The following is a 23,777-nucleotide window of genomic DNA, read 5'->3' on the forward strand; positions in this document are numbered from 1 at the left end:
TCCTCCTCTGCACATGCCGACTTGTAGTCGGATTACTGATAGGATGACACCCCGGTGCTTTCCAAATTGTCATTGGCTTGTTAAAAAGGGGTTTCCTTGCTGCTTCGTGGCTGGAGGGAGAGGTTAGGCTCTGATTGATTTCCAGACAGAGCCGACTCAGTTCATGAAGCTTAGTGGCTGCAGGAAAGCCCGTGGTAACCTAATAATGTCGTCCTCGCAGTAAACGACAATAACGGCGTTATGTAACGCCTGTGGTGCACGGTTTTATGAGAGTCAGCGTGGCACTGATCGTGTGTTCGTTAAGACACTGAAGCGTGTTTAAAGCCTCATTCCCTGCTATTGTCTATGCATTGTTTTCAGACATAAACGGTTTTTCTCCTTTTCAATTCCCCACAACACTGAGAATATCCACACCTTTGTATCTTACATCCCCGTGTATTAAACCCTTATCAGCAGTGGGGTCCAATCCCTGTTCAATGAGTGCGTTCAGAGAACCGTCTCTTGACATTTTCCCCATTATTAGAAAAGGGGTCACTGGCTAGGATTGAAACAGTGACAGAGTGGTTGTTAGTAAAATTGCACATCCATTCTAATTAACTGTTTCCAAAGCCTTTGAATGCAAATACAATACATTAAAGCACCAGCTCTAGCAGACTGTATGAAAACAACACCAAAATATTTACGAGGGTTGCTGATTTCTTGCCTTATTTGTGATTTTTCCTAGTTTTGTTCTTAATGTTCTCTTTGTCTTCATGTTTGCTTTCTTATCTCTGTCATTCCCTTCTCTGTCTTTTTGATCTTCATTTCCTTCCTGTTCATCTTCCTCATCTCTGTCTCCGATGCATTTTTGGTCTCCTTTCACTCATTGTCTGTCTTTGTCTGGTTTCTGTGGTCTTTATGTTTGTCTTTATTCTTATCTTGTTTTTTTGTGATGATTTGTGTCTTCTTCTTCTTCCTGCTATGAAACCATATTCTGCTTATAAACATTCTAAACTGTTTGCCAAACAACTCAAAATGAAGCCATCAGGGTTTTTGTCATTTAAGGCAAGGTGTTAATTAGAAGCATAGATAATGGTTTTATATTATTTTACAACTCTGGTCACTCTGTTGTTTCCACAGATGCAGACGACTCCGGCTGTGTGTTGCTGAACACTTCAAGAAAAGTAAGTCAGAGGATTTATTGGTGTTAAACATCTAAAGCACTGTCCCGTCTCCTGCAGAAACGCAAGATATGAAAGAACAAATGGCTTCAGGACCTAAAAATAGAATCAAAGGTTTTTAAAGATGTGTTTTCATTACATATAAATCAGTTTTGTTTTCAGCTGGGTTTTTTTTCCAAGTTTAAGTGATTTCTAATTTACTTGCTTGCTTATATTCCTGCTGTTTTTATTTAATTTTTGAAGAATCTATTGTTTTTGTGCATGTTGTACAATTCTGCTTTTACAATGATTTATAAAGAACTCTAGAAATGTTTTACCTATTCAATGTTTAATATCATTCACTTATTTGCTTGATTGTTTAGTTGTGTTCCCTATATTACTTTGGAGATTGATTTTTATATGCTGTAGTCTATACTCTCAACTACAACCTTTTTTTTTTAATTTATTTTTTTAGCTGTAGTTTTTTTTAAAGCACTTTATGTACTTGTTTGCTTAGTTATTTGTTCCTCTTTTCTTTTCTTTTTTAGATTTCATTGTTTTTATGTATTATTTTTTTATTTAAACTCTCAGTGGGATTATCTCAGTAGACTTTTTATTTTTAAATGAAGTGATGTAACTGCTCAACCAGGGTGATTTTTTAATCTTACATCATAACAGCACTGTAGATTTGCTGGTATTAAAACAACTTAAAAGGGAAGAAGCGAATAATGTCTACTGTTAGTGTAGAGCAAATGTTTCCCGGGGGGTGTGGGGGTCTGAGTCAGAGCTGTGGCCTGAGGGGAGGCCATGGATGCCCGAGGATTGTGGGAGATTGCATTGCTTTTTGCTGGTTTCTTGCAGACAGCTTGTCCCCTGCTCTCTCTCTGATCCCACCATTCTTTAATATAATCCTTTTGCTTTGCTTTCTTATCTGTTCTGTCTTAACGCTAATGTCGCCCTGCTCTTTCCCCAGTGAAACACTATTAACATTTCATTTAGAGCCCGTGAACTACTTTATTCATCTCTAACAAGAAAAGGCCAATACATTTTCACATAAAACAACTTATAAATAAAGTTCATTAGTTAAAGACAAGTGCCTCCATAAGAATGACTGTTACAGACAAATAAAAGATCTATTCCTGCCCTTAGTTTTAGACATATATAGAATAGATCTGTTTCTGTCCATAGTTACTGACATAAAAAAATAGATCTGAGCCGTTCTCTGTTGTAGACATAAAAAGAGCAGGTCTGTTCCTGTCCTCTTTTACAAATCTATAAATAGTAGATCTGTACCTGTCTTTTGTTACAGATGAATAAAGAATAGATCAGTCCCCATCATTTATTACACAAAGAAATAGATCTGTTCCTGTCCTCTGTTATAGACGTGAAAAGAACAGATCTGTTCCTGTCCTTTATTACAGATGTATAAAAAGTAGATATGTACTTGTCCTCTAGAGACGAATAAAGAATAGATCAGTACCTGCCCTTTATTACAGACATACAAAAAATAGATATATTCCTGTCCTCTGTTATAGATGTATAAAAAAACAGATATGTTCCTGTCTTTTATTACAGATGTATAAACAGTGGATATGTACTTGTCCTCTAGAGATGAATAAAGAATAGATCAGTTCCCATTCGTTGTTACACGTCATGTATAAAAAAAAATCTGTTCTTGTCCTCAGTTATAGATGTATGAAATAGATATGTTTTAGATGTATAACGAACAGATCAGTCCCTGTCCTTTGTTAGACATACAAAAAATAGATATTTTCCTCTCCTCTGTTGTAGATTTATAAAGAATAGATCTGTTCCTGTCCTCTGTTATACTGTAGATGTATAAATAGTTATGTTCCTGTCCTTAGTTAGAGATGCATAAAGAAGAGATCAGTCCCCATCCTTTGTTACACATGTATAAAAATAATAGATCTGTTCCTGTCATCAGTTATAGATGTATGAATAATAGATGTCTCTGTCAAACTGTACTCGTGAGTGACTTTTTTCGGGGCAGGATCTTGCACAGACTCCACAGTCTGGGTTGCAGCAGCAGTTAAACACACTCTTCCCATTGTAGCTAATATATGCTGCTGTTGGAGATGCTGGAAGAGATTAGTTGTGCTCTAACCTTTAGAAATCACTGCTTTTCAGCTTTCAACACAGATTGACTTCTTCTAATTTTCATCGGACGCACACTTGTTGTTTCTGCAAAACCTTTGAGTGATGTCAAGGAGACGAGAGGCAGTTAGGTAGTGAAGAAATAGGAAATGCAGCGACTCTTAAAACTAGTATAGTGCAAAATAAGCCTTACAATTCATTTATATAGGTTTTGTTCTTTATCACATATAAGAAAATCGCAATCTATAAATCAATATGTCTTTTGATGTTTGTTGGTCTCCACCACAGACACTCCCTTATTCCATCTCTTCTGGATCATCAGTGTTTGAGTTATTGGTTTCTATAATCTAAAAAGCAGTTAAACATGGGTCTGACATTGTTCTTTACCTTTGAGACAAAAAAACAAAAACAAAATTATTTTGAGCGACTTACAGAAATAACTTCGAACGCTGCGGACATGCTTGGCTCTTCTTTTTAAATTAAAAAGAACAGCAGGAATTCCACTCTTCTTTGGACTTCGCTGTCAATCCCGCGATCGATGAAGTGGAGGACTGTTGGGTATCTAGGCTCTTAATCGAGCCCTTTTCATTCCTCTGCTCATTCTTCTGTTTTAAGGTTGTTTCGGTGCGCTTGGGTTAAGCCTGGCGGGGGTGAAGTCCTCATTCAGGTCGTTTTTTTTCCTGCTGCTCTGTGGCTCAGGGCGGCAGTGAGGAGGAATTATTTGAGCTCAGGCTTTTAGGGCACTTTTATTCTCGGGAGCTGTCAGTGGTTTGACAGCCAAGTAAAGTATTTGACCTAGCAGAAGTCTCATTTTTGACAGCAGCCTCTCTGGCCTCTAAGTACAGAACATTGTTCACCCTCTTACCCTAAAATGTCTTGTTTTTACAAAACCTTATTTAAAAATATGTTTATCTGGTATTTTTTGTTTTTTAAATACAAAACGAAAGACAATATCATACCTCACTTGCATTTGGGTCTCTTAGGGAACATACAGTGAAACTATGGATGACACTTTGGTCATTAATCAACCAATCTTTAATTATAGTGAACTTTCCATACAACAGACTGTACTACAAAGTGTAAAGTAAGAGCCCAAATGCCTGAACAACATAAACACCACTAAAATACTGTTTTTAAAGTTTTTAACTCTGACGAGTAGTTATTCAAGGAAGTGCTACTCACTGGTTTCATGAGGTCAAATGCATCCAATGGTTCCGATGGTAGTTTAGACTTACTCATTAAGGTCATCAAAATGCTGCACCCACTGGCATTTTTTAAAACACCCATTTCGCCGTTCCTAGTAACTGCAACGTGAAAATCTGTCCATCGTAGTGTTTCTGGTCTTCTTAGGAACAGCAGGCTTTGTTGCTTAATTGTGACCATCACCAGCCCTCCCTAAGGAAGGGTAAGAAACATTTTATTATAGAGAGGATATAAAAAGGGAGGGGGAAGGGAGCAGGGAGGAGGGGAAAAATTGATTATTTTAAAGTGAGAGTGAGATGTGAAGTTGTAGTTGAACATATTGTGCTTATTATGTTGTGTAATCAAGCCAGCCTGGTGACAAGTGTGAAGCTTAGCTATAATGGTGGTGGCTGTGGACAGAGGGAAGGAGTGAGTGGTAGTGCCTAAAGCTGGTATTTGGGATTAACGTATCTAAAGTTAAGCCCAGTATGAGTTTTATCCCACATCCCAAGGCGTGCCAGTGCATTGTAGACCAGTGTATGTGCAAAAACCGGGCTGCATCTGCGGACCCCAGGCGCCGCCCCGGATCTGCAGATGCAGCCAGGTCAGCAGAAAGAGTGGGGGCCAAGGAGCCCCAGGCCACCCCCCCACAGCTGAGCATCCCCCCAGATGCCCCGAGATCCCAAGCCGAGAAGCAGCCACCGCCCCCCACATACACATTCGAGAAAGCCCCAAGGAGCCGAGCACCCAGCGCATCCCGCCACCGACCCCAACCCCAAGGCCAACCGCCAGCATCCCCCCCACCCCACCCACCCATCTCTGCATTAATCCAATGAAGTGGCCTTAACTTGCAAGCTTCGCACTCAACTTCTCCAAGTTGGTTTAAATTCCACGTAAATGATCCAAAAGCAGCTCCTGCTTGCTTTTGAATTCATTCATCACACGAGTCTGAGTGTTGAGAGCCCTGCTCCGTCCTTCAGAAATGACTGGCAGCCTTCCTAAAACAGTTGCCAACGTAATACAGTCTTTGTAATCGGTTAGAAAGCTGCCAGCTCCAACCAGCAGCATGCCTGCTACCATAATTCCAATCATGTAGATGTTTTCCATGGAAAGTATCGACAGACATGCAACTCACCACTTGTTCCAAGGGTCCAGTGCATATCCAGCCGCAAACGTCCTGCTTGGACACGCAGGCTCACCACTGCCTGATCTTTTTGTTGAAAAAATTTGATTGATTGCATTGAGAGACCAACTGATCAATTCCCTAATTCCAGTTTTGGATGAGATGCAAAGTGAGGCTCCTATTAGATTCACAAGGCCAGACAAAACAAAAGCAGCAGCAAGGACAGATACGGGTGGGATGAGAGGGAGCACAGAAAAATGTGACCGCCTTCGTCGAGTTGCAGAAGATAATTAAGTCCAAAATACACGCAATAGCCTACGTGTGTGAAAATCATTTCCCAAAATAGTTATAAATTTTTGAGGGAAAGGAACAATATATATATATATTGTTCCTTTCCCTCACATATTTGATTACTATTAACTTGTTATTGTCTCCTCCTCCTCCCCTCACCCACTAATAGCACAATACCATTATTATTGTAACACACACACATTCCCTCTCGCCGCTAGGGGGTGCTGCATCACCCCTAGCACCCCCACTTCCCGCGGCCCTGACAACGGGTGACAGATAAACACTGAGATGTCTAAATGAAAACCCATTTCACCATAGACTTTCTATGGGAGCGGAAATAGGAAGAGTTGCCTTCTGTGACGATAACATATGTGAACATCAATTGGCGATGCCCACAGATAAATGAATATTCCTTGCATTTGTGGCTAAAGGTTGATATATTAAATACTCCAGAGATGTCGTACAGGAATTATGGCCAGTAAAAAACAACCAGAAACAAGTGTAAAGACAAGAGATATTTAATAAAAAAACAAAATTAGAAAGATAAGCAATGAGTTTGCTTTTTAAAATGTGAACTTGCTGTGCTGTCAGTTCTGGTCTACAAACTGCTTTTCCATAAGTCTTTACTGCACTAATGGTTAGAAAATTCAGATTTCAAAAGACGTGGATGAATGTTGAAGGATCATTAGGTTAAAACAGGTCCAATAAATAATGATGCAGATCATTCTGAGCTTTAAAAACCAATAAAAAGTCACACAGGGCCGATGCAGAGACTTCAGGATTGATGTGATGTGTGAGCTCTTGTGAAATGTGCTGCGGATTCTGCAGCACGTTTAAGGATTATCATGTTGTTCTTTGGTAGGTAAAGAGAAGAGCATTACCACGGGCAATTTAAGATGCTCCTTAATTGTCCAATCATTGATTAAGAAAAACATGTCATTTTGGTGAAACAGGTTTATTAGGACTCTTAAAGAGTTAATGTTTTAACGTGACACACATTAGCAGCCTGATCTCTAAAACATCCCTCTCCTCCACAGTATGTGAAGCTGATGAACTTCCAGGAGGAGGTGCGCGCACACAGAGACTTGGACGGTTTCCTCGCACGGGCAAGCATCCTGTTGGACGAGACCGCCGCGTCTCTGGATGACGTCCTGAAGAGGATGCTGCACCACGTGGGCCAGGACAGCAACGCCTCTGAGCCCGGATTCAACTTCGAGGAGGTGATGAGCATGCTTTTCACTGACGCTGGAGCTCAGGAGGTCAACGGTAAGAGAAAAAAAAAAAAAACCTTGCACATTTATCTCCATTCACTCACGCTCAAGAGAAATACTCCTACACACAAGCATGTAACCAAAGACTGAAACACCTGACCTGAAACTATCTGACACGTGCATGTCAACACCTACCTGGAAAAAGCCTCCCCTTGGGCTGAGAAGCTGGAGTGTCAGATACACTTGAGAATGGTCTAAGAAGCGTTTGATACCCAAAGGAAAGCTTGTGTTGTGTGAACCTTATGTCAAACTGACCTGCAGCTCTTTTCCAGTGGACTCAAATAAAACTCAGTGTCCTAAAAAGTCTTACACAACAAAGTTGTGCCAAACACAAGTTTACTGAAACTGTTTTTTTGTCTTTGTGTTTTAAGAAGACAAGACATGTTATGGAATCTCATAATTTGAGGCAAAATATTCAACTGTGTTTACTAAATTAATTCATCCACATTTTCCTGATCCGTCACTCCTAAAGACAGAGAGAGGCAGAGATCTGTCACGCTCTGTGTACTGACTCACAGACTAGACAGGGGGTGCAGGTTACAAAAATGGACTCGATCCAACGTGGAAACAGGGAAGAATTCAAAATTACGAGATTCAATTCAATTCAACTTTATTTGTATAGTGCAATTTACAACAAAGTCATCTCAATGCCCTTATCAAAATATAACATTCATAATAAGAAAGAAGATCCACATGAACAAGCGCTTAGCGACAGTGGGAAGAAACAACAGCCTCGAGATCTAAAATAGAAAATACACAGGAAAATAAGTGAAAGAAAAGATAAAAATGATTAAAAAGCTTTCAGAGTTCAAACGCACAACTTAAGACATGATCCAGTGATAAACATAAACACGGGTTGTCACAGGTAGATCTGTTAACAATAAAGACACAACACTGAAATAAGATCAAGTAGATGAAAAACAACTCATCACGACCTCAGATCCAAATTTGCAAATCCAACATAAACCATTTAATGCGATCAGTTGTAAAAAAAAAAAAGTAAATAAATAAATATAAAAAAAGAGAGAAAAAAGAAAAAAGCTGCTTTCCAGTTTATTAACATCTTGTCCAAACAGGTTCATGTTATAAGTCGGTGCCACAGGTTGTCTCTCATTTTTTCATTACAATATCAATAGATTCGACCTCTGGGTCTGCGCTCCTTGTCTGAGGCTTTCTTGATGTATATCTATCCAAAGACTCGTGCCGTTGGTTCTCCAGGTCGCTTGCTTGTCAGCTTAAGGATTCCTGTCACATGACCACAGGTCCTTTGGATGAGCAGTGAATCCCCTGAGCTATCAGAGCAAAAGAAATCCATCCTCTTACATAACGGCTTGCAGTTATTGCGGCGTCCTTGCCTTAAAAATGGTTAGCTTACAGACTCACTGTGTGGTCGGTGGTTATTGTAAAGCCGGATTTGTGTGACACTCGCCTGCGACAGATCCACAAGGTGATAATTCACTTCTGTCATCAATCACTCACTTCACTTTTCAAATGGCTCTCGAGCTGCGACTCACACGCCTCCCAGAGAAATCCCACACAGACCCGACAGACAAGACTGAACCGTTGCTCTGTTACTGGTAAAGATTTGTTGGGCTCTGCTGTGTGTGCCAAAGAGCCAAAACAAGAACCTATGAGCACCTTGAAGAACTCTGTTACCTATCTCAAAATCTTAGGCACATGTTTTAATAGTCTTGACCATGTGTGGGTATTTTAAACACTGTTTTATTAGTAATTTACTTAATTACTGTACTGGATAGCTGTCCTTGTCTGTACTTTTGAACGACTTGGCCACAATGAAGAGCCTCCTTACTATGTTAACAAAGAGTGTCATCCTCTGCGAGCCTAGTGGACTCAACGTCGCAGTGTGTGCATGTAACTAGACCGGTTGCAAAAACCAGAAACAAACTTGTGCCTTTTAACGTTCTGGATCCAGAGCAAGACAAAATCGAGATTCTGGGAAAAGGAGAGGTTGCACCGTTGGAGAATCCTCTGCCATATCCATGACTAGGCGTCGATCCAAGACCTTAACTCCTATCTGTAGCTGTGTTTCCATTACCCTTGGAAATGTGCAAAATCTAAATAGTGCAATAAAAACTGTTTAGGGAAACACCTGAATTTCGAGAAGAAAAAAAAGACTCAAAACTTGCTAAAAAGTTTTTACTCTTTGATGAAGAGGAATTTCAGACAGTTTGATATTGAAATGTGTCACAAAAGCGCTATGGAAACACTTTTTCCGCAAATATAAGTCACAGAATGTGACGTACCTGGTCACATGACCACTTCTCTCCGAGAAAACATGGGGCCACATTAAACGTGAAACAACAAAGGAATAGTTACCAGGCTCCTCCCCAAAACCACCTTCAATGGAAACACGATTAAAGCATAATTATACTTTGTCGACATTTAGAAATATTGCTTTTAATTTGCGAATATCTGTTATGAAAACCCAGCTATTGTGACCACAACGGTCGCTATTTACCACCAAAAGCAGACTGGGGAATTAGTTTTCAGACCCAATCCGCCAAGTTCTGAAAGTTAACAGATGAAAGACGAGTAGGACACATGGTTGGTTCTCACCAAGGACAGGCTAATGTGGTTTCTATATGGGGATCTCAGTCTGGGGTGCCTACAGACCACAAGGAAAGGTGTAACTCCTCTAGTAATCCTTAACCCCTTGACCATTTATATTGGTCGCCCAACAGCTAAACTGACTGTAATAAGACATTCAAAAGACAAACGTACATTTGCATTCACATTAATCCGTGCACACCATAAAAGGTACACCATCACATTTGTGAGCCACACTATTGAAGCCCTTCTGCTTCAAAAAAGATATTCTTCAACTCCCTGGGTTTCAGTTACCCGTTTAATTAGGTGTTAATAATCCTTTTCTAAGTGTGCACTGGGCTTTAGTCAAGTCATTTCTCATTGTCAAACACACTTTAGAGCCTTTTGTTGCCATCCATCCCCCCTCTCAGAATTCCCACAATGCGCCGACAATCCTTGAATCCACACGTGTCTCTCCTGTCAACGCTGAGAGGAAGAAGATATCTCACAGGGACGTGGGGGAACAAAGGTTGGTCCCGTGGGGAACACATTGCCTTTTCGCGTTAGTATGTTATCAACGTGACACATCTCTTCAGGTATTAATTTCTGCCATATCAGCGCTCTTCTCTGTGGCACAGCGGGCGTTTGAGCTGGCGAGTGGAACAGCTCATTTGGAGTGTAATACTGTACAGCTGTGAGATAAAGAGGACAGCGCCAGATTATAACTGGCACTGGAAGAAATGCATGGGGAAAAAGATGAAAGCCTCCATATAATTCGTCCTCGAACTTGTGGAGAATTGTAACTTTTTGTGGTCCCAGTGATTCAGAGCAGTACGATGATGCAACAAATTTATACTCGAATAAATCTCCACGTCTTCTCTGTTAATAACATGCAGCACATCGTTTTGGGTGTTTAATGCAGTAAATAACCACAATACGCTGAGGAGCATGACAAGCAAGAGGGGAAACTGACTGATCACCAGCGTTTTTGAGAAATGATGTATTTTGTTATTGTGTTTTCCTCTTTTCATTCTCTCGCTCCGTGAATCCGTTAGCATCTACAGCCCTCGGCTGATTGGCTGCCTTGGTTTGTGGTGACTGTACCATAATTTCTTCCCAAATAGCTGTCATCTATGATTGATCTCGCCGGGCTGTTCACGTCACCTCAATTTGCATTAATCTGCTCCTTTGTCCCCAGCTCCAATCAAAGAGCACACCAGTGGCGTAGCTAGAGAATGACACACATGGTTTCTTCTTGTTTTGTTTACAAAGTGTTAGTCTTACTGCGTCAGGAAGCCATGGCTTACAGTCAACACCCTGTTGAATGCAAGTGCTACAGAAATGAGTAAATACTGTAAAACTCAATTATTTAATAAAGACTTTAATGTGTAAACTTCTTACTCCTTTAACTTTCATAGCCTGTTTTTCCACCTCTGTATACATTCTGTAAAATCTACAGGGCTTACATTTACACAAGAGGAATGCAGAAAAATGTGATAAACAAACCTCTCAATATCAACCTTCCACCTGACCCTAATGATTATGCAGCCCAATGTCTGCTGCATTATGTTACCATGGTTACATCCATCCGTAATCATCATTTTTTAAGGGATCGGTAAATAAAATATGCAGGAACATCACCATAGAACTGCTTGCAAGAAATTTGGCCACTATTAGCTCGTGGCTAACGACTAGCAACAATGTCTAAATGGCCATAAGTAGACTAAAGGGATGTAAAGTTCTTCCATGGTTAACAGTTTACAAAGCACAGAGATGTAACAGAGAGTATGACAAGGAAATAAACCCATTGGAGGAGGAAAGAGGTTTTTAGTGGGGAGGATATTATGCTAATGAAAGTTGTTACATATGCCAATTTACCTAGTGAATGGCTAAAAACCCAGAGATGAGAGGGATGTATTGACAATATCAGCCAAATGTTATATAATAATAGTCCTTCCAAAATTTCCATGCAGGAAAATACAGAAACAGTAATTAATTGACCTTGTCACTCAATAATAATTGTTGTTATAATAGAAAATTGTTTGCCAGAACTATTTTTTTTCCTTTTTTTTTTCCCTAAATTACAATTTCTTCAAAATAATCCCACAAGTTACAAAAACAATGCAAATTCTAGGACCTGTGAAGTGCAAGATCCAATAGTTATTAAAAATGTGACTTCATGTTTTACACCTAGAATATTGCAAGTGAAAATTCAAACCTGCATACAAGAATGTTGAAAGTGCTTTTTTTGGTTTTTTTTATTGTTTTGGCCCGTCATGTCCGCCACCTGTGTAAAAACATTCCCACCGACAAAGATGTAATTAAACCACTAAAACAAGACAAAATAAAGACAACAGAAGAAGAAACACATCAGGGCTTAAGGGCTTGAACCTATGATCCACTGCACACAAACAAGACAATGGCAACCGAAAACATCACTTAAACACAAACACACAAATAATCCCCAACCCACCAACGTTGATAATACAGATGCTAATTTGTCTGAACCATGTGGGGGGGGGGGAAATCCTGTTTTTCTGTTAAACAATAAAAGGGGATTTTTGCCCCTTTTGTCTTTGGTTTTACGGCACTGGACGGATTCCTGGTCAGACCTCACTGACATTTCTCCGTAACAATCAGCGGGAACGATCGGAATACTACATTAAAATCCATTAATTTGAGCTCGTCCGCGTGTGAAAAACAACGGCCACACATATCATTTTTCTCCCCTCAATCTAGTCATTGATGGGTTTCTCTGCACCAGCCAAACACTGCTATCACTGATAAAATCCCATTTGGGGTAATAGCCTGTGGACGGTAATCAAGATAGGATCGCTCCGTTTCCAACAAAGACCAGACATTGAAAGATTTTCTGGGTAAAAAGATATTTAATATGCATGAGGTAAAGGAAGGCAGGAAATGAAGCTTCTGTTCAGCAGAGATATTTTTGTGCGTGCCTGTTGAACAGAACATGTGCACGCGTGGGGGTGCAGTGCATTTGATTGCTATTGTCTCGCACGTGTTTGTGAAAACTGTTGTTTTAGGAAAGGTGACTGTTTTAACCGTCTCTCTCCTGGTTTCTCTTCTCCCTCCTCTTCCTTCTGCAGACAACTCCCAAAGTTTCGTTTTCTTTGACGACGGTAAGCTGTGGTAATTGGATGAAACTGTCAGCGTCGGCCGCCGTCAGGCTGTAATCAGTGGTTTGCCCTCATACCAATCACCATCAGTATGCTGTGTGGTCCTCTGCTCACGCTCAGGACTGGGTCGATACATTCAGTCATCAGATGATTACGTACAGCAGCGAGCCCTTCAGTGTCACAGATATCGATGCCTCTTCATCTGCCCCTCAAATCAGCGCCGCGTCCAACCAGTGGACTCATTATCCAATAATAGGATCACTGTTTTAAAGCCTAGCAAATAAAAGGACAAATCTGGTCCTGTCTGCGCATTTCAAAGAATGGCACAATTAAAAAAACGACATTTGTAATTACAAACGAATTTTTAAAAAAAAATTAAATTAACGTCTTAAACTATTATTACTCTCACACTTATTATTATTATTATTATTATTAACGATTGTGAAAACATATTGCAAAATTGTGAAAACATATTGCAAAATTGTGAAAACATATTGCGAAATTGTGTTGATAATCTTTTCAAAATAAATAAAAAATTAAATATTAGTATTTTATTATTATTATTATTATTATTATTATTATTATTATTATTATTTACAATTGTGAAAACATATTGCAAAATTGTGTTGAGAATCTTTCCGAAATATATAAAAAAACCTATTATTATTATTATTATTATTATTATTATTATTATTTTAAACAAGGCTTTACGAAGTTTAGGTCAACCTAAGTTACTTAAAATAATGTTTCCAATATTTTCCATATAAGGTGGGTAGATTTCAGATGCTTGTAAAATAAAGGTTCAAAATGTATCCTGTGCTTTTATTTTGTAGGAGATTTATTTATATTTACCTTAAACAGAAAGAGGCGCTTATTTGTTCCTTTGGCATTCTTTCCAGTTTTTCCTGTTTTAAATTAATGATAATACTGTATATGCTTTTTATTTTTATTAGTCATTTTTTTTAATTATAGTTAGAGTTAAAAAACAATGCAGAAAAAAGTCACAGTTATTTATTTATTTTTATTTTTCTTCATTAGCCTTTATTTAGTCAGGAGAACCACATTGAGATTAATAATCTCTTTTACAAGTGCGTTCCGGCAGCAGTACATAAAATAATTTAGTGTCAAAAATAATAATACAATGTTCTTACAACAAATAATAGCACAGTACAAGTGCATTAAAACAGTAAAAAGTACATTCACAGGGTAAGAGCCACCAAATAATCAAAAATAAATGAGCTAAAATGAAAACATGGTGACGTTTTAGTGACTAAATGATGTGGTGCACAGTGACATCATGATACATAGGTTCATTTAAAACCTTCCTCTGATGGATTTCTAAGGAGTTTCCACTTTTCTTGTAAGCAAACCAACTAAACCTGAGGTTCAGTCGAATCATATGAACATATCAAACCTGAAGTCTTTGCTACAGATTATCCAACACACTTGGCTTTGTTGAGGATGCAATAATGTTCAAACATTACTAAATCCTTAAGGTGTACCAGAGGCTTTTAAGAGCATAACTTAGAGCTTAGGTTGTAAAAACAGTGATTTGCTTCTTAAGCAACGATGGTTGTTAGATCTAAAAAAAGGCCTTGGAGAACAATGAACGTGGAGATGATTTCACTGCAATGATGTAGAATCATCCGTGGCTGAATTGCATCTGACACAATAATCACTGATAATAATCAACAAGCTGTCTAGTTGGCAAGGTTGCATCGGTGACCCAGTCCTAGTGTCGCTCTCATCCTCCCGGTGACATCATAGTGCTTTTGTGCAGCGATTGGCTATGATGGACACTGACTATCACAGTAAGTGTTTCATTGGCGTAGAGCGTCGCTGTGTTTTAATCACCTCCTTCAAAGTACGCTCCCCAACCTCCATCCTGCTTTGAAGGAAACCAATCATTCCTCTTCGTGTGTGTGTGTGTGTGTGTGTGTGTGTGGGTGCAAACAAATGGCCGGGACTACAGGTAATCTTTTAGGCAGTGAGGATCAAAAGGCTTTATGAGGTCACCTCTGAGCGTAATGTGAGGATCTCCTTGCCCAAAGGGTCGGGCGCTCATTCCTCCTCCGTGTGTGACAGAGAAACTCTGAGTGGAGTTGTTTTTATCCGTCTGTCTCCTCGCTGCTTGTTTTCTGCTGGATGCACCATTGGAAATATTATCATCATGTTTTCTGTGACTGGTTTAGCATATTTATTGATTTGTCCCCCACCCCACCCCACCCCTCGATTTGTGACAGCTGGCATTATCCTCATGTGATTTTCAGAAATTGGATTCTGTTTTTCCCCCTTTTCAATTGAGCCTATTGAAAAACGCCATCAGAGAGAATCCGGAAAGATCAAAGAGGCTAATCCAACCATCCAAGCTTGCCTCCCTTATATTTTTCCATCACTTTCTATTGAAGTTTGTCACATTTGATACGAGCATCTGTGATGTTTTTTTTTTCTTTATTTTCTCCCTTTGTGGGCAGAAACTGCCGTGTTTGCAGGGCCAAAGCTGACGAAACCATGCAGAAATATTCTCATCACTATCACGTATCGTTAATTACGCGCCGGCTCTCACTCACACTTGCTCATTCTCATGCAAATGGTGTTTGTTTACATTACCTGATGACGTAACGCACGGCTGAGTGAATTCCCATGCTACCTACAGCAACACTTATAGAGAATAATTAGGCCGCTGCATGCACAGGAGGTTGGCTTTGTTTGCGTGAGAGCACCTGCTCATTATATTCTGTAGCAAGCTGGGAGTTCACTTAGCCATCGTAACTTATGGTAACATTCACTCATCGTCTCGCTTTCAGTGTTTTTTAAAGCTTCTTTGGAGAAAAGACTTTGTCACAAAACATTTCATGATGCTGCATGAAATGGTTCATTAATGTGAGTCTGTGTGACCTTGGTGACGCTTTAGACTTTTTACTAAATGTTTTACTGTGTGAGTTATTTTGATTGAAATGGTAAATAAAGTGTGAAAAGTTTATCTTTTGTAGCACGGTGCAACCTAACCTGGTAAAAGTCACTTTGCTCCTTTATTGATGAAAGTTAATTACTGTCAGAACAAAAAAAATGTTCATGCAAACTAACAGCATTTTCTGCTCATTTGTTAGGGGAAATTTTCTCAAATGCAATTTAATTTCCATCTTTGTTGTACCAAAATTGATGTCCTGAAAATCTAAGTGCCCCAAAACCATGATTAAAAATACTCAATAGGGATTCATTAAATCAGGTTATTAAATAATACACTATTTTGATGCTTCAGAAGTTCAAACTGTATTCTCAAATTGATCGCAACAAAGTGATCTTGCAAGATTTTGCACAACATTTGACATGTCTGTCAACCAGCATTTACTGGGAACATGTATGATCAAATGCATGATCGTCTATAACACAGTCGGTTAAGTTAATACCGAGGTTCACCTGCATTTTTTGTAATTTCAAAAAAGTTGGGCAGCATTTAAAAGATCAAATAGCAGTGGGGTTTTTATTTTCATTTTGTATTTTTTGTTGTCATTTTGTGTTTTTTGTGTGTTTTCTGAGTCATGTATGTTTTGCATTCATATGGAGGTGGTCAGTTAGTGAAAATATCACCAACAGTTTTCTTTCTTAAGTATTCTGAATCACTTCCATAATTAAACGGCATGATGTCGATGAGCTGCTTCATGTCAATATTTGTAACTTAATAGATTTTCTGTAATTTATAAGGAAAACTTTTCTGTTACAAAGTGCTGTGATTATTTAAGTCTGGCCCATTTAACATAATTCTGGGCCTAATACGGCCCCTCAACCTGAACAAGCTTGAGAACCCTGATCTAGAACATGTTCCTGCATCTTTACAAATGAAGGTTGCACACCCTAAAAGTGACCTTGGTCCTGCAGCTTCATTGGCACGATGCTAACGCAGCTGTGTTAGCATGTTAGCTACAGACAGGTTAACTACCTATTCCTTCCATCCCTCTGCCGTTCTTATCTCTGCACATCTTCTCGTCCATGACCTCGTGGAGAAATTAAAGGTTTTCTGGTGATTACATTTCCACCTGGCTTACCGACATTAATTGAATTTCATCTTCTCCGCGTCTCCATCCCTCTTTTATAACACCAGTTTGTCATCTTTTCTTTTCCTGTTCTCTGTCTTTTTCTTTCCTCCTTTGTAAACGTCCTTCCTCCTCATCTTCCTTCTGGTCTTTTTAAGGTTTGTTTCCCATGTTTTCTCTCAGCTTGTTCTTTATAGACTTCTTTTCATTCCCTTCTCTCTCTCTCTCTCTCTCTCTTCTGCCTTCCCTCCATGAGTGCTGTGATACTGTTGTCATGGTGACGCCCATCATTTTCTGGTATGAATGGAGGATACTTTATTGATGAGACGGCAGAGAGAGAGAAAGACAAAGACGAGGCAGAGGAATAGAAGCGATATGGAATTGATCAACGCTGCCGCTCACGTTACAAAAACATTTCCACCTCCTAATGTTCGGCCCTCTGATGAATTGAAAAGCATGATGCGACCCGTGGTCCTTTTATAGGGTTTGGATAGACTTTGTTGCAGAGCGAGATTCCCCGACGCAGGCTTTGTTCCCGTTTTACCGCCTGAGAAGTCAGGAGGGAGCTAGCAGCAGCGTTTACTGATTTGTACTCGGCACACATGGCAGCAAAATGAAATGTGTTCCTCTAATCTGCCAGGATGAGCGCTGGTGTTTTCCAAGGTTAGACTGGCATCCTTGTTAGCTTCTCACAATGTGTTGTTTGCACACACACAGTGCAGCCTGGCTCAGCACAAGGCTTTGTCCTCGCACTGTTTAGCCAAAAAAACAAACCATTACAGACGGACTTTAGCACAACGTCTGCAGAAAAGTGTGCGAGAGTGAAACTTGGCGTGTGTTAAACTTTGGTTCACTTGTGTTTGACTCCTGATTTTGGCCCCACAGTTCACCTGCTGTCAGAGACCATCCAGGGGGTCACAGCCACTGCCACCGGAATCCAATACCAGCAGTCCTGGCTCTGCATCATGTAAGTCCCAGCAAAGCCCAACCCCTTATTAGAAAAATGGAGTAAGTCATGCATAATCATATAATAAAGGCATGTTTTTTTTTTTTTGTTTTTTTTTTATATTGAAGAAAAATAGAACATTTTACATACAATTTTTTTTTTATACAAAATTCTTCTTTTTTTTTGTTTTTTTTAAACGACATACAAGGACAAGACATACATATACAAACTCGAACCCCCACATCCTTACCCTAACATTCCCCTAGCACACCTCTTAAAGGAAAAAAAAAAACTAGATTGAATATAAAAAAAATTTGATATATGAAAAGAAAGGATTCCAAGTTTTTCCAAAGGACTTCTCAGATCCAGAGAGGGTCAGCCTGATTTTTTCCAATTTAAGGAAGCAAAGCACCTCTTTAATCCAATATATACTTGTAGGTGGAGCTGACGATTTCCACATCAGAAGAATCGCCCTCCTCGTCAAAAAGGATGAGAATGCAACCAGGTCATAATAAAGGCATGTTTTAAAGCAGGCGTTCTCAACTGGTCTCACCATGGGACCCACATTTTGTCACGGTCATTAAAACATGACCCACTTTTTTTTTTTTTTCAACCAAGAATTCAACCAAGCAAATTCAGTTTTTCAAAAATAGCTTTTGAAAACATAAACATAAGTCTCTATATATTTTCCTGTGCAACATGCATTTCACAGCATGCCTGTCAAAAGAAAAGTTTCTTTCAAAACAAAAGACAAGTCCAGTTTTTTTAATTTATTTATTTTTTGACCAGCTGTCCGTGACCCACCCACTTCAGATCAGCGACCCAGTTTTGGGTCCCGACCCACCAGTTGAGAATCTTTTAAAGCAAGCATTTAATTTTAACCAGAGTTAGGATTATAGTGAACTTTAGGTTTGCCACCACAGAAACTGCCCACTGCTGTACATATCTTCTGATCTATTTGTTAAACTTATTTTAGGGTTTTGTTTTGTTTTAAATATATACAATAACACTTTACTTTCTTTTTCTTTATACATAAGGCTGATATTACGCTGTCATTATTTTTCATTAGCACGAATACGTTGTCATCAAGTGTTGTTTGCTAAATTATGACACCTTTGGAGCTATGTTGGCATTTTTTGGGTTCGTTGGAGGGATCTAGTGGGGTTAGGGCGATGAACGACACTTAATGACAGCCTCCATGACACCTTATTCATGCTAATTACAGGTGTCATGTTATAATAATAACGTAATGTCAGCCTCATGTATAAAACTTAAAGTAAAGTGTTACCATATATACAAGTACAAAGAAAAACACAAAACTACACTAAAATATACAAAATACCAAAGAAAACATTCAAAATGACAACAAAACACACAACATGACTATAAATCCCACAGTTACAGCATAGAATATACATAAAGTAATGTTGTATGTTATTCACTATATATCCACTATACATATACACAATGCATTATATGATTTGCCTATTAAAATTAGGTGATCATTTCCTGTATGATGCTGGATTGATGCTGAATTCCTGTTTCTTCTATCTTATTCAAGTTAGATAATAAACATCACTGCTTTTGATTCTTTTTTGGCATTACACACATTTTATTATGTCACTATAATTATGTAAATACAACGACTAGGCACTCATTATTCTATCTGATTCACTCTGATACATTCTGGTTTTTTTTAATTTCTTATTTTTCATTTTACTTCCTTGTGTTAACTTACGTTGCTCAAATTTACACCCCGACGACCAATAAAGTGTCTTCGTCGAGTTTATCTGTGCATGCAAGTATACAGTATTTGTGTGTGCGCTCCTGTCGCGGCACATGCCGTCACATTTTAATTTTTCCCAACTGTTGCTGCTGGGGAAGAGGTTAATCTATGGAAATGAAGGATGCTGATGGTGAGGTGAGACGATGACATTTAAATGAACCCCCCCCATTTTCTCTCCTCTAGCTGCAACGTGAAACATCTCCAGAGGCGTCACGTGTGCATCTCCCGACTGGAGAGGCCTCAGAACTGGGGGGAGAACTGCTGCGAGGTCCGTTACGTCATCCTGATACTGGCCCCACTCAAAATGGTACGAGCCGCCATCCCAGGAGTAATCAAGCGCACACGCGTGGATTTAGCTAAACTTTGTCTCATACGTCACAGATGTTCTCTTATCGTTGGCACATTCACAGTTAATGGTTTTTTGAAAATATCTCTGTGTGGTTCATTTTTACTGATTTACATTTGGCTGTAAAAGCAAGAATAATACCAGGTTTCACTTAAAATATGTGCAAAGTGAGATTAAGTTTAGGCTAGATTTAATAAAGAATAAATGCATATTTATATTGCTGGAACCTTTCCCCCACATCTGATACATTTTCCCAGAACAATGTGTTTCAACTGCTGGAATTAGTGAAAATGTTATAATGCTGAGGATCGATGATTTCCGACCACATGTGCATTGTAGCAGGAATTCAAGAATGGTTGAAATGCAGATTTTAATGGGTCACAGTGGAAATATATAGTTCCTGGAAAGACAACTACCCTGAACCAAAAGGTTTCTGGACTTTTTGATGGAAAAGGGGGCGGTGTTTGCAGGGAATGGCAATCAGCACATAACATTTGTCTTTATTTGAATTTCTAAACATTCTTTTCAAACAATGTGGACGAAAAGTCTGACATTTGTTCATATTTTCCTGGCCTGCAAATTTGTATATTTTTGTAACATACAGTATGTGTAATACACCCACCTTAATATTTGATGGTACATGTTACGTGTACTGGTGATCCTTTTAGTCTGTGATGTGTCTCCGCAGCTTAGCAGCTTTAATTTGCCATGGTCACATTACTGTGGGTCCTATGTTTGACCAAAATACAGTAAAATTCTGAAAATATCTCTGCATTTGTTTGATTATGTTTTTCCCCCACATTCATAATAAGGCGGGTATTCAGAAACCAGTCAGTAGAACAAATGATCACCATTTTAACTGGGATATTTACACATTTCCACTGTGATTGTTGTTTTTCCTCAATCAAGAGGAAATAGAAGTGTTTTAATGTGGTGATGTGTGTGTTGCTACAGATAAACATATTAAATAATCGATTACTCTATCCATTTTTTAATCGAGTAATTGATTAATCATGGAATATGCACGTTACAAGATACTATCTCATGATAATGAGATACTAAGTCCTGTTAATGAGATGTGGAGTCCTAGTAATGAGATACTATGTCATAATCATGATATACTAACTCATATTTATGACATACTCTCATGTCGATTATGATGAAGCTACCTCATGATTATAAGATATTAAGTCTTAATAAGATATTAAGTCCTAATAATGACATACTAAGTCATAATAATGATATACTAAGTCATAATAATGAGGTACAAACTGATAATAATGAGGTACAAACTCATAATTTTGAGATGCTACATCATAATTAAGACATACTATCTCATAATTATGAGACACTATCTCATAATAATGATATATTAAGTCCTAATGACATGCTAAGTCCTAATTATGAGATACTAAGTCATGATTATGGGATATTAAGTCTCAATTATATATTAAGTCCTAGTAATGACATACTAAGTCCTAAAAATTAGATAGTAAGTCCTAATAATGATATACTAAGTCATAATAATGAGGTACTAACTCATAATTTTGAGATACTACATCATAATTATGACATATCTCGTAAAATTAGATATTAAGTCCTAATGACATACTAATAATGAGATACTACGCACTAATAATGAGATACTAACTCATAATTATGAGATATTAATTCCTGATGAGATGTTAATTCCTAATGACATATTAAGTCTTAATAATGAGATACTAAGTTATATTTAGGAGATATTAAGTCCTAATTATGAGATAACATCTGTTGTACAAAGTTCTGGTAAAAACAAAATACAAAGTCTCCCAACATTATGGCTTTGGGAGGGAGGTCTGAAGACTAAACAGAGTTTTAAGGAATAATCATCCATGTTTGACAGTGTTAGAAGTGAAAGCATTCATTGACTATTATGTGCGACTTTTAACTGCAACCTCAATTTCTAAGGGCTTTAAACGGTGCACGGGATGTGGTTTTCGACAGCCTTCCCTAAGTGCTCATTTCCATCTGCAGGTTGTTTATGCACATTTCTGCTTCAAATCACTCAAATACCTAGAATCAGTGTAATAGAGCTGCTAATCACTGAAATCAGTTAGAGGACCTCTCTGCATCCCATGTAGGAAGGTGTGCCCTGTCGTTTCAACCTTTGCTGCTGCTGCTGCTGATGCTGTGGGATTTCTGTCTTCCTTTGAAGAGTCGGCTGCAGTTGATAAAAGGCTCCACGTCTCCTGTATTACCCTGCCATCAAAATGTGAAGTCTCTACGAGGCAGAAAACCACTCAACCTCTCTAACCTCCGCAGACACACATCAGTCCCACATCTTCCAATGGCTCCTCTTCAACCTCCCACTGCTCAAAAACAGAGATTTCTCACTTACCTTCAGTGTTTTATTGTCCTAAAGTACACCGTTTTTACCCGAGAGGAGGTATCCTAGCAATCAGATGGTGTATATATATATATTTAAAGGTCCAGTATTATGCTCTTTTTCACCCAACTCCATATGTTCTAAGAACCCCAACAACATAGTATTTGAGGCTTATTTTCCCAAACTCGCCTGTTTTCCGGAGTTTTAGCCCTTTCTGAGCAATTCTAAAAACGGGCTGATTTGTGGCCTACTTGTGCATATTCATGAGTAGGCGTGTCTGTAGACGCTATCCACACACTCGTGTTATTGTTTTCAGCCAAAAAACTGCACATTACAGTAAAACACATGGCTAATTAAGCGGCTATTGTGATCGTGAGTCAGAAAAACACTGTTTAATGAAGTGTGTGTGTTATTTGTGAATGGATCGGGCTGAAATTTGTTAGGTATAATCTATGGATGTGTACGCATTGACGTTCGGAGCCCGATTTTTGATTTAGGGCCCAGGGGGGCCCCAAGGTGCCCCAAAACGAAATACAAAACAAACACCAACTTTTCTGGTAATTTTTAAATTGATCAGAACATAGTCGTTTGATATATCGTTCAAATATTATTTGTTTTAAACGGTGGAACCGAGTCATGTGACTGAATTCTCAGGAATGTGGTACGTGCTATTTGGCGTGGAGACGTTCCACGGGCCCGGCCGTAGTTCATCCGATTGGTAGTATGTTATGTGGTTTTGCTGCTCATTGAACAGGAAAACCTGTGAGGAGTCCTTTGACACATAACACCTACCGGTACATACAAGGTGTATCAGAACAGAGAGACACAGTCAGTCCTACCAGTGAATACAAGAACAACCAGTTCTTGGCAGTGTCGGAACACACGTGTCTACAGACAATTAAACTCTTGAGAGGCGAGAGGTTTAACAGGACGAAGATGCTCAGCAGCTTGAGAACATGTGATATATTTATTTCTTTACCCCAGAGGTGACCGAGTACAGTCCTGGAGTGCTTCTGTCCTCCGCAAATGTAATAAGATTGATTAAATCTTCCAAAGCCAAAGATGCCTATCAATTTGTCAATCCAACAACAAACAGTTCCACTCGCCTGGAAAGTTGCGACTGTTACTCTCATTTTGAAATCTGGCTCTAGAAGCCGATTATAAGCCCATCAGCATCCTCCCTATCATATCAAAGGTAGCTGAAAAGTGGGCTGCAAATTAGTTGATTCAACGCTTAGATAAAGGCTTTACTCCACTACATCCAATGCAGTTTGGATTTTGTGCTTTTCACTCAACTGATTCAGCATACTGTTCGTTTACTGAAAAATTAAAGTGTTTATTAGATAGGTACTCATATGTTGGAGCAGTCTTTCTGGACTTTAGGAAGGGATTTGACACCATCATCCACCAAGTACTACTTAAAAACCTTACATATTTACATTTTTCTGATGATGCTCTTCAATGGTTTAAGTCATATTTATCAAACAGAACA

The 23,777-nt window shown here is 38.8% G+C and overlaps 1 protein-coding gene across 3 annotated transcripts in view; it reads left to right on the top strand.

Annotated features, from left to right (window-relative positions):
• The window catches only part of slc4a11 (solute carrier family 4 member 11), a 137,441-nt gene that overhangs the window by 84,118 nt on the left and 29,546 nt on the right, over positions 1–23,777 (top strand). For 2 of the 3 annotated variants that reach the window (XM_028437331.1, XM_028437334.1), the window contains 5 exons: positions 1,120–1,163; positions 6,888–7,116; positions 12,776–12,808; positions 17,725–17,806; positions 19,755–19,878. In XM_028437331.1, the coding sequence (XP_028293132.1) occupies positions 1,120–1,163; positions 6,888–7,116; positions 12,776–12,808; positions 17,725–17,806; positions 19,755–19,878 (512 nt within the window). The remainder of the gene's footprint in view (positions 1–1,119; positions 1,164–6,887; positions 7,117–12,775; positions 12,809–17,724; positions 17,807–19,754; positions 19,879–23,777) is intronic. The other variant, XM_028437333.1, reaches the window with a different exon arrangement.

Source organism: Gouania willdenowi, chromosome 22 (assembly GCF_900634775.1).
Source record: "Gouania willdenowi chromosome 22, fGouWil2.1, whole genome shotgun sequence".
Lineage (NCBI taxonomy): Eukaryota > Metazoa > Chordata > Actinopteri > Blenniiformes > Gobiesocidae > Gouania > Gouania willdenowi.